At 44.4% G+C, this 17,107-nt stretch overlaps 1 protein-coding gene across 6 annotated transcripts in view; it reads left to right on the top strand.

The window, feature by feature from the left end:
- LOC144953006 (uncharacterized) overlaps positions 1–17,107 on the top strand; it is a 56,367-nt gene that overhangs the window by 9,828 nt on the left and 29,432 nt on the right. The window contains exons 2-5 of one of the 6 annotated variants that reach the window (XM_078883501.1): positions 2,112–2,326; positions 2,750–2,834; positions 9,800–9,884; positions 13,506–15,794. In XM_078883501.1, the coding sequence (XP_078739627.1) occupies positions 13,579–14,859 (1,281 nt within the window). In that variant the 5' untranslated portion in view covers positions 2,112–2,326; positions 2,750–2,834; positions 9,800–9,884; positions 13,506–13,578 and the 3' untranslated portion in view covers positions 14,860–15,794. Of the gene's footprint in view, positions 1–2,111; positions 2,327–2,478; positions 2,835–4,185; positions 8,416–9,127; positions 9,382–9,799; positions 9,885–13,505 lie in introns of those variants that run through there. The other 5 variants (XM_078883507.1, XM_078883504.1, XM_078883502.1 and 2 more) reach the window with 5 other exon arrangements.

Raw genomic sequence — 17,107 nt, 5'->3', positions numbered from 1 at the left:
CAACTCGGTTGTTTCATATCTCATCACAGACACTCGAAGAGCACCCCCAAGTGGCATGACTCTGTGTGATAAGGTGACCCTGCTCTAGCCTGCATGTGGGCATGAGTCTGTCAGTAGGGGGTGATGATCGATGTGGAATCTCCATTATGTAATTTCTGGATAATGTTTGGAATTGCCCAAATATTGACCATGACACCAACATGCAATGGCCTCTGTGTTTTGAATGACAATATTATGTTTTACATCCACTGTTAAGCAGATGGTGCATATTTTGTTTAATGTTACTGGAGTAGCCAGACATGCATGTCGAATTTGAACCTTGAACCTCTGCAATAAATAGAGACTGTGCTACCACTTGGCTTCCCTCAATCTGAGTGTAGGCATGACAGCCTGAATGTTTCTAACTGGCGCAGATGTTCCATTTAGAGCGGTCCACGTTTCACATGCCTACAGAAGTGAGGGCATGACTGACCGATAAGAACCGAAGCTTCATGCGGAGTGACAGACCAGGTAGCTTCCACACAGCATAGCGCAGCCGATGAAATGACAATGCCGCCCGACTGATTCGGACCACCCACACACTGTACACAAGCAGTGTACCCACAAGGTCTACACACCATGTACACAGCGTACACACAGTTTACCCACACAGTATACAAACAGTCTGTACACGCACAGTGTATACACACAGTAACAACAACCGCCATTCACTAATTATTCTTTGGTTCTTTCGGTAAAGTCACATATAAAGATCAAATAATAAATTAAATAATAGCATACTACGACGTTTCGAAATAGCAACACAAATCTAACCAGAAAACTAAAGACAGACATATAAGCAGACAGACATCATAAAGATACACAGAGAGAGAACACGTATCGGCACAAAGAGAGGTCGTCTCTGTGACGGGGCCTTAAATATAGAGAGGGGGCGGGGGCGGAGAGAGATGATGATGATTGCTTGTGTTGCAATCGAAACGTCGTAGTATGCTATTATTTAATTTATTATTTTATCTTTATACGTGACTTTACCGAAAGAACCAAAGAATAATTCCTGCAGTCACGAAAGCTCCAAAATTAAGATTGAACCACTTCTACGGGGAAGTTTTAAGCTTATCTTTCTCTCTCTCTGGTTTTTGTTTTCTCTCTCTGCCTGTGTCCTCTCTTTGGAATTCTCACACTTAAATTCTAACTTAGCAATCTTTGAAATACGTAATCAACCGGGCTATGTGTTAATTGTGTGTTGACCGACTCTCTGTGTTGTATTACATTTCGATATTTTACTAGGTTATTTAATTTTAGTATGTCTTCTAATTTTCAAGCTTGCGTACCGTACCACGTCGTTTTCCACTCATTGACATGCTAATTTTTCCTCTGCCCCCTCCCTCTCTCCGCCCCCGCCCCCTCTCTATATTTAAGGCCCCGTCACAGAGACGACCTCTCTTTGTGCTGATACGTGTTCTCTTTATGTGTATCTTTATGATGTCTGTCTGCTTATATGTCTGTCTTTAGTTTTCTGGTGAGATTTTTGTTGCTATTTCTTTTATACCTGATGATGATTGCTTGTGTTGAAATCGAAACGTCGTAGTATGCAATTATTTAATTTATTATTTTATCTTTAAACGTGACTTTACCGAAAGAACCAAAGAATAATTCCTGCAATCACGAAAGCTCCAAAATTAAGATTCACCACTCAGTGGCGGTGACATCACCATGGCGCTTGTGCCAGGCTATGTGCACGGGGCAGATCCAGGTGTCATGCGTCGACTGACTGAGATGACTGGCCAATGCACCACCTGTGCCCCCGACTGCGCCAACAAACAGTGTACACACACAATGTTCACGCACACAATAATGTTCACGTTGTTTTTGTTGAGCTCACACACCCAATGGGTCTCTGTTCAAAAGAGGGAGCCATAGAAATGGAATCTAAATAAACTTGAACTCTAACCCTGATCTCGCTCTCTGACGTCACCACTCATTAACTCTGCGTGAGACGCGAGGGGGAGGTGTCCCCCACTAGTGACGTCATGTCACCGAGGTATATACCCCCCCAAATCCCTCCACCGGGATTTTGAGCGTGACGTCACGTCTGCCGATTTCCGTTCCAGGAAAGTGCTTATTTGGGACGGGGTCAGCAGCCAAGCACCATCACCTGACATGGGCCCCTCTCATTAACATAATATATTCAGTTACCCTGCTGCTCGTTGGGGGAGGGGATTGTGTGAACCCCTCAAGTGACGTCATGTCACCTCCTGCTGCCGCAAGACGTCACGATCTACCAGGTTGCTGCTGCTGCGCGCACGCTCACTCACTGAGATCCGAGGTGAGAAGTTTACATCGTGGTGGTTGTTGTGGTGGTTGTTGTTGTTGTAAACCCAGGTAGAGCCTCGCTCCTACTCCCTCGTAGGGATATCAATTGAGTAGCAGTGAGTATGGAATCGATGTCCAGATTGAAACATTACAACGCGGGGCCTAGCCATACGGGGACTTGTCTCCTGCCCTCGCCTGATTATATTTGCATTAATTTTCTGCTTAAGTTTAATTTGTCTTCACCTGCTCACTACTTTGGAACTTTGTTTTACTTGAAATATTTATACTATTTTATTTTACCAGGCATAGCCCACTTGAGCTACACCGCTCGTTTTCAGAAGCCACCTGCCCACAACACAGTGGGCTTATCAACGTGTGGAAATGTTTATAGGTCAAATACTCCAAACGCGTGGTGATGTTGACTCTAAATGTGCAGGGAAAACCGCAGGATCCGGAGGAGAATCCACGCGACCACGGAGAGAGAGGGACACGCAAACTCCAAATATACAGCCATAATACAGGTTTGTTTGGGATTGATCGCGTAAATAAATAAATGTGTCGTTAACCCCGCCACCACCCGACAGGTAATTAGTAAGGGGTTTGTCACGTAAACAGAACGTGGCCAATGCGTCACAAGTACAGCACTAGTGTGTAGTGTAGTGTGTAGTAATGTATAGTGTAGTGTATGGTAGTGTATAGTGTAGTGTACTAGTACAGCACATCGGTGTGTTAAAGAGCCAAGCCACAACATTTACAATCTGAGTACAACGTTTTGACACTAATTCCAACCAGCTTCATCAGACGACAGCCAAATGTTGTGGCTTGGCTCTGTGGGAATAGAAATGGGCTCGCTGGGTTCATAGCGCAGCACGCTAACCGTTCCACTACCGCTCCTCACTCACTCACAAACTTCATCGGAAGTATAGTATTTATCCAGCAGTAACTAAGTTACCCGGCTTAGCTCAGGTCTCAGTAATCAAACACTAAGTAATGTCTCGGCTTTTTTATGTAATTAAGGTGTATCGTACCATATCGAGGCTTGGGGCTTTGGGTTGTTATTTGTTTTTTATGTCTCTGCCTCTGCTCACATTCATTGACGATTTTTATGATTTTGGGCAAGCCCGTCTAAAGCTGCGTGACCAGGAGTTGGAGCCATTTGCTGTTCAACTTGGCTTGTGACAGAAATTCACTCTGGCCCCATGCATTACATTACATAGCATCTTAATTAATTATGTAGTTTGAGAAGCTCACAATAGCCATATAAAAAAATTGCATTCGTTACAGTTAAAATGATACGCGCATCGATGCCTGGTTATAGTTAAGGGATCCTTCCCTGGTCAACCATGTTATATATGCTGATGATCTGGAAATGGCTACTCAGGGAGATGGGGTTAGATAATCTTGTTCTGTGCCTGGATAATTCCATCATGAAAGGTGGCCTTGCGTATGTTCCACCAAAATAAATCACCTGCCTGGGAATCAGGCAGTTCTACAAGTGGTGGAGGAGCTTCCATGCCTGGTTAATGTGTTCACGACCAGCTCTTGTTTGGCAGCCAAAGTCTCACTTTAAATTTGTCTAGCAGCATTCTTTCATTATACTATGTAACACTGTGTGAAAGCTGCCTGGACTTTTGCTCCATACAAAGCTGTGAGTGTCCATCGCCAAGGTCTAGTCTGTCTGAGACCATCCCTCTCCCTGCCATACTGGCATCGCACCCGCCTCTCACCCTTCGTCCTGTGGATGGTGGACGCACAGGACGGTGCCACGCAGCCATTCCAGGTTGAGCCCAAATGGGTTTCGTGGGTCACCTAGCCACCAGGCATCGTTCCATGAGTGATATCAATATATAATATCTGTAAGGAGTCCCCCCAATAGACTGTCCCTGGAACTCTACCAGGCACGTCTCACTGGGGGACATCGCAGGGGCCTGGCCCAGGACATTCCGGTAGGAATATGTCGCTTGGCTGGCTTTGGGAACGCCTGGGAATTCCCCAGGAAGAGCTAGAGTCTGTCGCCAGGGAAAGGGAGGTCTGGACTGCCCTACTGCATGTGCTGCCACCACAAACCTCACCAAGACAAGAGGATTTTGAAATAAATGAACGAATAGAGCTGTAATTCTTCTTGGCCACAGATATTACTCCTTTCTCTGTGGATGCAAAATATGAACTTATTTTAAGGCCTGTCTGTTCTGGCTTTTAATTAAGGCTGGCCTGGCGATGATCCCCTCTATTGAACCAAACAAGATTGTATTAAAACCTTACAGAGCCCTAAAATATCAGTACTGAATATAATCTGAGACTTTGGCAGGCGAGGCTGCATTGGTTGGGTCATGAGTTCCGCATAAACAGACAATGCTCAAGCATCTTCTGTTAGCCCAGATGTTACGAGCTAAACGGGCATGGCATTGTCTAGAGAAGAGATTGGAGGATGTGGAGTTGATCAGACCTGCTGTCAAGATCGGTCTTTGGAAAAGCCCGTGACGTATGCTGCAGGGCAGTTGGAGGTATTTGCTCTGCAACAACAATAAGGTTGGAGTAGCAACGCTCACATGAATGGGTGGAACGCTGGGTGCCTGAAATGTAGCAAGACAGCAGGAAGCACAGCTGGTGCATCTGTTAATCATCTCAGTCATTCATCCCTTGACACCTGGATCATTCCCATGACCTGCTGACAAGTGATCCACACTTACATGGCATTCATGTGAAATATATGTGTATGTAAGAGTTTATCTATGTGGGGAGCGGTGCCGCAGTTATTCCACTGTGTAACAAAAAAAAATTGTTCCTGGGTAGTTTGTGTTATTTCCTAATTACTTTTGCTTCTAAAGTACAAAAAATGGCTATTATTCTCCACAAACTTTGCTTTTGTGACCAGGACAGTGATATTTAGAAATGTACCTCTTTTCAATGAGAAAACAGGTTAATTAGTTATTTTAGTTCTTGTATAATTCTGGTCACAAAAGCAATGTTTGTGGGGAATGAGCCATTTTCTAGACTTTTAGGCATAAGCAATAAAAAAATAACACTTAGTACCCAGGAACAAAAATTGTGTTACATAGTGTTATCACAATTAAAGTTTGATTATCGCCAACAACAAACGTGATTGATTCGTGAAAACGTAACTTATTGTGGGGAAGCATTATTACGGAGCATATGAAGGTGGCCAGGCATGGTTCTGAACACACCACCACTTTTTTACCATGCCAGTGTGTGTTACAGTGTCAAGTTTGTATTTGCAGTAAAGTATATTAACTCGATTGAACACGGAGGTTAAATCAAAACAATAGTTTATTTTTGTTTTCCTTTGGAACTTTTAACGAGAATGGAAACAGGAAATTAACACTGAACATATGCAGCTGAAGTTAGATCTGTTCATCCCAGCATTCAAGGAAATCTGAGCCTGGCTTCACACCTTTAAGTTGTGATTGAACATTAATTCATGCATTTATGCATAATACAAATAGTATTATTTTCAACACCCTTTGCTGTGTTAGCTGAATTTTGCTTTTGTAATATTCCTTTTGTAGCCAGACAACCGAAATTGTGTGCTTGGAGTTTTAGGTTAACATTCATTTTGAAGATACTAGGGCTTCCAGGCTGACCATTTGCCCTCTCATTGTGTGCCCGTGTGATGAATTTGAGAATCCTTTTCACTCTATCATGAATATAGGAATGAGTATAGACGTGCACGTCATGTGTGACTGTGTATATATGCATTCCTTTGTGCCTCGATACTGACGTAGATGGTCTGGATATTCTTTTTTTCTGTCTGCAGCTGACGTTTCCTCTGACAGTTCCTCTGCAAAATTGGTTTGGAGCAAAGGCACTCAGCGCAGCTCGGTAGAAAAATGCAACAATGCAACCAGTGTGCATACAGCACGGATCATGTTGGACATCTGACACAGCACCAGAGAACTCAGACAGGAGAGAAACCCTTCAAGTGCCCTGTGTGTGACAAGGCATTTACACGGTCATCTGGTCTTCATAGACACCAGAGAACACACACAGGAGAGAAACGCTTCACGTGCACTGTGTGCTGGAAGGCGTTTTCACAGTCATCCGGTCTTGTATCACACCAGAAAACACACACGGGAGAGAAACCCTTTGGTTGCACTCTGTGTGGGAAGGTGTTTGCACAATCACAACATCTACAAAATCACCAGAGAACACACACGGGAGAGAAACCCTTCAGTTGCACTCTGTGTGGGAAGGCGTTTGCACAATCACAACATCTACAAAATCACCAGAGAACACACACGGGAGAGAAACCCTTCAGTTGCACTCTGTGTGGGAAGGTGTTTGCACAATCACAACATCTACAAAATCACCAGAGAACACACACGGGAGAGAAACCCTTCAGTTGCACTCTATGTGGGAAGGCGTTTTCACAATTACCACATCTAGAAATACACAAGAGAACACACACGGGAGAGAAACCTTTCAGGTGCACTGTGTGTGACAAGGCATTTTCATATTCATCAGTTCTAAGGAAGCACCAGAGAACACACACGGGAGAGAAACCCTTCAGTTGCACTCTGTGTGAGAAGGCATTTGCACAGTCATCAAGACTTAAACATCACCAGAGGACACACAAGCATCAGAAGATCCCCAAGAAATGGAGTCTGAAATCGGCTTGTGAAAGTCAAGGTGCTGCAATGAGCCCATCCCTCATGAAACCAGAAGTGAATCCCAGCTTGGACACTTTTAAAGGTATCAAGGTGAAATGTGAAGAAGTGATGGTGAAGAGCGAAGAAGTGAAGGTAAAATGTGAAGATGAAGATTCAACTCCAAAATCGTACCTTCACATCGATGGAGGCGACGTGAAGCAGGAGGAGAATTCTGACTGTGAGGCAGAGCGAGGCAACTCCCAGCAGTTTGTGGAAGTGGAGGTGTGGGTGGACTTCTTAGACAATACAAAGTCAAATGGAGACCCGGTAGATGTTTTAAGCTTGAGACAATGAAGCTCTAATAGATTCACCTTTGTCACAGGCCTTTAATGAAAAGAACGTGAAGTCGAACACTCAATTCCTGGGTTCAACCTGCAGAGTAAGAGCGGCGAGTATTTGTTGACCTGTGGGTTGGGTAGATGAATAATTAGGAGCAAGAGCCAATAAGCTCCCACGTATTCCACTGTTATATTCATATTTGCATTGATATGGTGCTTGCTTAATTGTTTCAGCAACTCGGTTGTTTCATATCTCATCACAGACACTCGAAGAGCACCCCCAAGTGGCATGACTCTGTGTGATAAGGTGACCCTGCTCTAGCCTGCATGTGGGCATGAGTCTGTCAGTAGGGGGTGATTATCGATGTGGAATCTCCATTATGTAATTTCTGGATAATGTTTGGAATTGCCCAAATATTTACCATGACACCAACATGCAATGACCTCTGTGTTTTGAATGACAATAGTATGTTTTACATCTGTAGTAAGTTCCAGGAGACTTGGACGACGTAGTTGGAGGCACACTTATTTATTAAGCACAAAGTACATAACAGGCCGAGATGTACAACACTTGAAGGGGTATCGGCCCCTTCACCTGTCTAACTGGGAGATCAACACTCTATGTCACAGCTAGCCTACTCCTAGGTCCTGCACTACCGGGCTAGGGGAGGCTAGCTAACCCAGCCCTGGTTAAGCTGGGATTACGGCACCCTGAGTCCCCAGACCGGCTCTTACAAGAACATCGGCTCTGGGCTCTTGGGCCCACGCCACTGGCTTGCCCTGGTCGGTCCTGAGAAGGACAGCGATCCAGGGGAGTCCCAGGGCCTATCTAGCAGGTCTTCTTGCTTCACTGGTTAAGGCTGAACACTGAACCCCGAGCCCTCCAGCTCACCGCCTTATATAGCAACTCCCCCACTGAGGGGTGGGGCCGTGGGGGATCCCAGCTCCGTGTCAGCCCCCCAGGCTGAACGGTGCGGACGTGGATGTAAGCACCTCTCGGCGTACGGGCATAACCACGCCCAGTGTGTTTGTTTGCCCTCCGTAACACCTCTACACATCCACTGTTAAGCAGATGGTGCATATTTTGTTTAATGTTACTGGAGTAGCCAGACGTGCATGTCGGATTTGAACCTTGAACCTCTGCAATAAATAGAGAATGTGCTACCACTTGGCTTCCCTCAATCTGAGTGTAGGCATGACAGCCTGAATGTTTCTAACTGGCGCAGATGTTCCATTTAGAGCGGTCCACGTTTCACATGCCTACAGAAGGGAGGGCATGACTGGCCGAGAAGAACCGAAGCTTCATGCGGAGCGACAGACCAGGTAGCTTCCACACAGCATAGCGCAGCCGATGAAATGATAATGCCGCCCGACTGATTCGGACCACCCACACACAGTGTACACACGCAGTGTACCCACAAGATCTACACACACCATGTACACAGCGTACACACAGTTTACCCACACAGTATACAAACAGTCTGTAAACACAGTAACAACAACCGCCATTCGCCATTAAGTGGCGGTGACGTCACCACGGCGCTTGTGCCAGGCTATGTGCACGGGGCAGATCCAGGTGTCATGCGTCGACTGACTGAGATGACTGGCCAATGCACCACCTGTGCCCCCGACTGCGCCAACAAACAGTGTACACACACAATGTTCACGCACACAATAATGTTCACCCAATGGGTCTCTGTTCAAGAGAGGGAGCCATAGAAATGGAATCTAAATAAACTTAAACTCTAACCCTGATCTCGCTCTCTGACGTTACCACTCATTAACTCTGCGTGAGACGTGAGGGTGAGATGTCCCCCACTAGTGACGTCATGTCACCGAGGTATATATCCCCCAAATCCCACTCCACCGGGATTTTGAGCGTGACGTCACGTCTGCCGATTTCCGTTCCGGGAAAGTAGTTATTTGGGACGGGGTCAGCAGCCAAGCACCATCACCTGACATGGGACCCTCTCATTAACATAATATATTCAGTTACCCTGCTGCTCGTTGGGGGAGGGGATTGTGTGAACCCCGCAAATGACGTCATGTCACCTGCTGCTGCATGACGTCATGAGCTACCAGGTTGCTGCGGCTGCGCGCACGCTCGCTCACTGAGATCCGAGGTGAGAAGTTTACATCGTGGTGGTTGTTGTTGTTGTGAACCCAGGTAGAGCCTCGCTCCTACTCCCTCGTAGGGATATCAATTGAGTAGCAGCGAGTACGGAATCGATGTCCAGATTGAAACATTACAACGCGGGGCCTAGCCATACGGGGACTTGTCTCCTGCCCTCGCCTGATTATATTTGCATGAATTCTCTGCTTAAGTTTAATTTGTCTTCACCTGGTTCACTACTTTTAAACTTTGTTTTTACTTTAAATATTTCTACGTTTTTTTTTATTTCACCAGGCATAGCCCACTTGAGCTACACCGCTCGTTTGCAGAAGCGACCTGACCACAACACATGGGGGGCTTATCAACGTGTGGAATGTTTATCGGTCAAATACTCTAAACGCGTGGTGATGTTGACTCTAAATGTGCAGGGAAAACCGCAGGATCCGGTGGAGAATCCACGCGACCACGGAGAGAGAGGGACACGCAAACTCCAAATATACAGCCATAATACAGGTTTGTTTGGGATTGATCGCGTAAATAAATCAATGTGCCGTTAACCCCGCCACCACCCGACAGCCAATTAGTAAGGGGTTTGTCACGTAAACAGAACGTGGCCAATTAGTCACAAGTACAGCACTAGTGTGTAGTGTAGTGTGTAGTAATGTATAGTGTAGTGTATGGTAGTGTATAGTGTAGTGTACTAGTACAGCACATCGGTGTGTTGAGCCAAGCCACAACATTTACAATCTGAAAACAACGTTTTGACACTAATTCCAACCAGCTTCATCAGACGACAGCCAAATATTGCGGCTTGGCTCTGTGGGAATAGAATCGGCTCGCTGGGTTCATCGCGCAGCACGCTAACCGTTGCACTACCGCTCCCCACTCACTCACAAACTTCATCGGAAGTATTTTATTTATCCAGCAGTAACTAAGTTACCCGGCTTAGCTCAGGTCTCAGTAATCAAACACTAAGAGTAATGTCTCTGCTTTTTTATGTAATTAAGGTGTATCGTACCATATTGAGGCTTGGGGCTTTGGGTTCTTTGTTTTTTAAATCCTTTATATTAAGTTTGCTTGCTTGCTGAGGACCGTGCAAATCTTTCGGTCGTTTTTAAACCCACTTCCCGTGATCCAATCGAGCTGACATTTTCCACACAGACTCGTGCGTGACAATTAATGTTCGTGAATTTTTTTTTCCAAAATTTTACACTTTTTAGGACAAAATATATTTAATTACCAACTGCTTAATGGTGCAATGCAATCATCTGACCCATAGGTGGCAGCCACCTCAAGCCAGAGGACGAGAGGACTCTAGCCGCCACGCATATAAAGGATTTATAGTGAAAAACTTTGTTTTTACGGGTTATACTTATAATGTCTCTGCCTCTGCTCACATTCATTGACGATTTTTATGATTTTGGGCAAGCCCGTCTAAATCTGCGTGACCAGGAGTTGGAGCCATTTGCTGTTCAACTTGGCTTGTGACAGAAATTCACTCTGGCCCCATGCATTACATTACATAGCATCTTAATTAATTACGTAGTTTGAGAAGCTCACAATAGCCATATAAATAAATTGCATTCGTTACAGTTAAAATGATACGCGCATCGATGCCTGGTTATAGTTAAGGGATCGTTCCCTGGTCAACCATGTTATATATGCTGATGATCTGGAAATGGCTACTCAAGGAGATGGGGTTAGATAATCTTGTTCTGTGCCTGGATAATTCCATCATGAAAGGTGGCCTTGCGTATGTTCCACCAAAATAAATCACCTGCCTGGGAATTTCATGTCATACAACACTGTACCTGCTCAACTCTCCATGAGTAATCAGGCAGTTCTACAAGTGGTGGAGGAGCTTCCATGCCTGATTAATGTGTTCACGACCAGCTCTGGTTTGGCAGCCAAAGTCTCACTTTAAATTTGTCTAGCAGCATTCTTTCATTATACTGTGTAACACTGTGTGAAAGCTGCCTGGACTTTTGCTCCATACAAAGCTGTGAGTGTCCATCGCCAAGGTCTAGTCTGTCTGAGACCATCCCTCTCCCTGCCATACTGGCATCGCACCCGTCTCTCACCCTTCGTCCTGTGGATAGTGGGCGCACAGGACGGTGCCACGCAGCCATTCCAGGTTGAGCCCAAATGGGTTTCGTGGGTCACCTAGCCACCAGGCATCGTTCCATGAGTGATATCAATATATAATATCTGTAAGGAGTCCCCCCAATAGACTGTCCCTGGAACTCTACCAGGCACGTCTAACTGGGGGACATCCCAGGGGCCTGGCCCAGGACATTCTGGTGGGAATATGTCGCTTGGCTGGCTTTGGGAACGCCTGGGAATTCCCCAGGAAGAGCTAGAGTCTGTCGCCAGGGAAAGGGAGGTCTGGACTGCCCTACTGCATGTGCTGCCACCACAAACCTCACCAAGACAAGAGGATTTTGAAATAAATGAACGAATATAGCTGTAATTCTTCTTGGCCACAGATATTACTCCTTTCTCTGTGGATGCAAAATATGAACTTATTTTAAGGCCTGTCTGTTCTGGCTTTTAATTAAGGCTGGCCTGGCGATGATCCCCTCTATTGAACCAAACAAGATTGTATTAAAACCTTACAGAGCCCTAAAATATCAGTACTGAATATAATCTGAGACTTTGGCAGGCGAGGCTGCATTGGTTGGGTCATGAATTCCGCATAAACAGACAATGCTCAAGCATCTTCTGTTAGCCCAGATGTTACGAGCTAAACGGGCATGGTATTGGCTAGAGAAGAGATTGGAGGATGTGGAGTTGATCAGACCTGCTGTCAAGATCGGTCTCTAGAAAAGGCCCGTGATGTATGCTGCAGGGCAGTTGGAGGTATTTGCTCTGCAACAACAATGAGGTTGGAGTAGCAACGCTCACATGAATGGGTGGAACGCTGGGTGCCTGAAATGTAGCAAGACAGCAGGAAGCACAGCTGGTGCATCTGTTAATCATCTCAGTCAGTCATCGCTTGACACCTGGATCATTCCCATGACCTGCTGACAAGTGATCCACACTTACATGGCATTCATGTGAAATATATGTGTATGTAAGAGTTTATCTATGTGGGGAGCGGTGGCGCAGTTATTCCACTGTGTAACAAAAACATTTTTTGTTCCTGGGTAGTTTGTGTTATTTCCTAATTACTTTTGCCTCTAAATTTCAAAAAATGGCTATTATTCCCCACAAACTTTGCTTTTGTGACCAGGACAGTGATATTTAGAAATTTACCTCTTTTTAATGAGAAAACAGGTTAATTAGTTTTTTTAGTTCTTGTATAATTCTGGTCACAAAAGCAATGTTTGTGGGGAATGAGCCATTTTCTAGACTTTTAGGCATCAGCAAAAAAAAAAATAACACTTAGTACCCAGGAACAAAAATTGTGTTACATAGTGTTATCACAATTAAAGTTTGATTATCGCCAACAACAAACATGATTGATTCGTGAAAACTTAACTTATTGTGGGGAAGCATTATTACGGAGCATATGAAGGTGGCCAGGCATGGTTCTGAACACACCACCACTTTTTTACCATGCCAGTGTGTGTTACAGTGTCAAGTTTGTATTTGCAGTAAAGTATATTAACTCGATTGAACACGGAGTTTAAATCAAAACAATAGTTTATTTTTGTTTTTCTTTGGAACTTTTTACGAGAATGGAAACAGGAAATTAACACTGAACATATGCAGCTGAAGTTAGATCTGTTCATCCCAGCATTCAAGGAAATCTGAGCCTGGCTTCACACCTTTAAGTTGTGATTGAACATTAATTCATGCATTTATGCATAATACAAATAATATTATTTTCAACACCCTTTGCTGTGTTAGCTGAATTTTGCTTTTATAAATATTCCTTTTGTAGCCAGACAACCGAAATTGTGTGCTTGGAGTTTTAGGTTAACATTCATTTTGAAGATACTAGGGCTTCCAGGCTGACCATTTGCCCTCTCATTGTGTGCCCGTGTGATGAATTTGGGAATCCTTTTCACTCTATCATGAATATATGAATGAGTATAGACCTGCAAGTCATGTGTGACTGTGTATATATGCATTCCTTTGTGCCTCGATACTGACGTAGATGGTCTGGATATTCTTTTTTTCTGTCTGCAGCTGACGCTTCCTCTGACAGTTCCTCTGCAAAATTGGTTCGGAGCAAAGGCACTCAGCGCAGCTCGGTAGAAAAATGCAACAATGCAACCAGTGTGCATACAGCACGGATCATGTTGGACATCTGACACAGCACCAGAGAACTCACACAGGAGAGAAACCCTTCAAGTGCAGTGTGTGTGGGAGGGTATTTTCAATTTCATCTACTCTTGAAAAACACTGGAGAACACACACAGGAGAGAAACCCTTCAAGTGCCCTGTGTGTGACAAGGCATTTACACGGTCATCTGGTCTTCATAGACACCAGAGAACACACACAGGAGAGAAACGCTTCACGTGCACTGTGTGCTGGAAGGCGTTTTCACAGTCATCCGGTCTTGTATCACACCAGAAAACACACACGGGAGAGAAACCCTTTAGTTGCACTCTGTGTGGGAAGGTGTTTGCACAATCACAACATCTACAAAATCACCAGAGAACACACACGGGAGAAAAACCCTTCAGTTGCACTCTGTGTGGGAAGGTGTTTGCACAATCACAACATCTACAAAATCACCAGAGAACACACACGGGAGAGAAACCCTTCAGTTGCACTCTGTGTGGGAAGGCGTTTGCACAATCACAACATCTACAAAATCACCAGAGAACACACACGGGAGAGAAACCCTTCAGTTGCACTCTGTGTGGGAAGGTGTTTGCACAATCACAACATCTACAAAATCACCAGAGAACACACACGGGAGAGAAACCCTTCAGTTGCACTCTATGTGGGAAGGCATTTTCACAATTACCACATCTACAAATACACAAGAGAACACACACGGGAGAGAAACCCTTCAGGTGCACTGTGTGTGACAAGGCATTTTCATATTCATCAGTTCTAAGGAAGCACCAGAGAACACACACGAGAGAGAAACCCTTCAGTTGCACTCTGTGTGAGAAGGCGTTTGCACAGTCATCAAGACTTAAACATCACCAGAGGACACACAAGCATCAGAAGATCCCCAAGAAATGGAGTCTGAAATCGGCTTGTGAAAGTCAAAGTGCTGCAATGAGCCCATCCCTCATGAAACCAGAAGTGAATCCCAGCTTGGACACTTTTAAAGGTATCAAGGTGAAATGTGAAGAAGTGATGGTGAAGAGCGAAGAAGTGAAGGTAAAATGTGAAGATGAAGATTCAACTCCAAAATCGTACCTTCACATCGATGGAGGCAACGTGAAGCAGGAGGAGAATTCTGACTGTGAGGCAGAGCGAGGCAACTCCCAGCAGTTTGTGGAAGTGGAGGTGTGGGTGGACTTCTTAGACAATACAAAGTCAAATGGAGACCTGGTAGATGTTTTAAGCTTGAGACAATGAAGCTCCAATAGATTCACCTTTGTCACAGGCCTTTAATGAAAAGAACATGAAGTTGAACACTCAATTCCTGGGTTCAACCTGCAGAGTAAGAGCGGCGAGTATTTGTTGACCTGTGGGTTGGGTAGATGAATAATCAGGAGCAAGAGCCAATGAGCTCCCAAGTATTCCACTGTTATATTCATATTTGCATTGATATGGTGCTTGCTTAATTGCTTCAGCAACTCGGTTGTTTCATATCTCATCACAGACACTCGAAGAGCACCCCCAAGTGGCATGACTGTGTGATAAGGTGACCCTGCTCTAGCCTGCATGTGGGCATGAGTCTGTCAGTAGGGGGTGATGATCGATGTGGAATCTCCATTATGTAATTTCTGGATAATGTTTGGAATTGCCCAAATATTGACCATGACACCAATATGCAATGACCTCTGTGTTTTGAATGTCAATAGTATGTTTTACATCCACTGTTAAGCAGATGGTGCATATTTTGTTTAATGTTACTGGAGTAGCCAGACGTGCATGTCGGATTTGAACCTTGAACCTCTGCAATAAATAGAGAATGTGCTGCCACTTGGCTACCCTCAATCTGAGTGTAGGCATGACAGCCTGAATATTTCTAACTGGCGCAGATGTTCCATTTAGAGGGGTCCACGTTTCACATGCCTACAGAAGGGAGGGCATGACTGGCCGAGAAGAACCGAAGCTTCATGCGGAGCGATAGACCAGGTAGCTTCCACACAGCATAGCGCAGCCGATGAAATGATAATGCCGCCCGACTGAATCGGACCACCCACAGTGTACACACGCCGTGTACCCACAAGATCTACACACCATGTACACAGCGTACACACAGTTTACCCACACAGTATACAAAGTCTGTACACGCACAGTGTATACACACAGTAACAACAACCGCCATTCGCCACTAAGTGGTGGTGACGTCACCACGGCGCTTGTGCCAGGCTATGTGCACGGGGTAGATCCAGGTGTCATGCGTCGACTGACTGAGATGACTGGCCAATGCACCACCTGTGCCCCCGACTGCGCCAACAAACAGTGTACACACACAATGTTCACGCACACAATAATGTTCACTATCTTGAATTTGGAGCTTTCGTGACTGCAGGAATTACCCGTTGGTTCTTTCGGTAAAGTCACGTATAAAGATAAAATAATAAATTAAATAATAACATACGACGTTTCGATTGCAACACAAGCAATCATCACCAGGTATACCTGATGCTTGTGTTGCAATCGAAACGTCGTATGTTATTATTTAATTCAATCACCAGGTATACCTGATGCTTGTGTTGCAATCGAAATGTCGTATGTTATTATTTAATTTATTATTTTATCTTTATACGTGACTTTACCGAAAGAACCAACGAGTAATTCCTGCAGTCACGAAAGCTCCAAATTCAAGATTGAACCACTTCTACGGGGAAGTTCCAAGTTTATCTTTTTCTCTTATCCTGGGTTTTTTGTTTTCTCTCTCTGCCTGTGTATTTAGTGTATTTTTTCTGTCTCCACTCGTTTTTTGTCGTTCTTATGTTCTGCTCTGTCTGTGTGTCTCCGTTCCTCTTGTCTTATGTTTCGTCTTTCTTTGGAATTTTCACACTTAAATTCTAACTTAGCAATCTTTGAAATACGTAATCGACCAGGCTATGCGTTAATTGTGTGTTGACCGACTCTCTGTGTTGTATTACATAAAATTGCGATATTTTGCTAAGTTATTTAATTTAGTGTGTTCTTCAGTGGCGGCTGGTGATATTTATTTTTGGGGGGGCGCATTTTTTTTATTTTATTGAGGGGGGCAAATAAATATAAAGCAGTACCAAAAACCATTTTGACTACTTGAATATAAATTTTGATGATCTTTATTTACATTTCAGACCAAAAGAAGTACCAAAAAGCATGTTTCCTACTTGAACATAAATGTTTTTCTTTTATATACATTTCAGACCAAAGTTCCAAAAAGCATGTTTCCTACTTGAACATAAATTTTGCTCTTCTTTCTTTCTGGCCAGCAAATTTCTCAACTACTCTCTGATTAAAGTCAGTCATCTCCGTAACAAGTCTCTTTTCCATGGACAGCAATGCCAGTGCATTCAGCCTCTCCTGGGTCATGGTGTTTCTGAGAAAAGTTTTTATTCGTTTCAAGGTTGAGAAGCACCTCTCAGCTTCAGCCGTGGTCATGGGTGTGGTAATGATAACTTTTAGGAGAGTCACAGTTTCGGAAAAGACTTCT

This window comes from Lampetra fluviatilis, chromosome 71, assembly GCF_964198595.1.
Source record: "Lampetra fluviatilis chromosome 71, kcLamFluv1.1, whole genome shotgun sequence".
NCBI lineage: Eukaryota > Metazoa > Chordata > Hyperoartia > Petromyzontiformes > Petromyzontidae > Lampetra > Lampetra fluviatilis.
The sequence above is the reverse complement of the archived record's forward strand: the minus strand, read 5'-3'. Positions and strand labels throughout refer to the sequence as shown.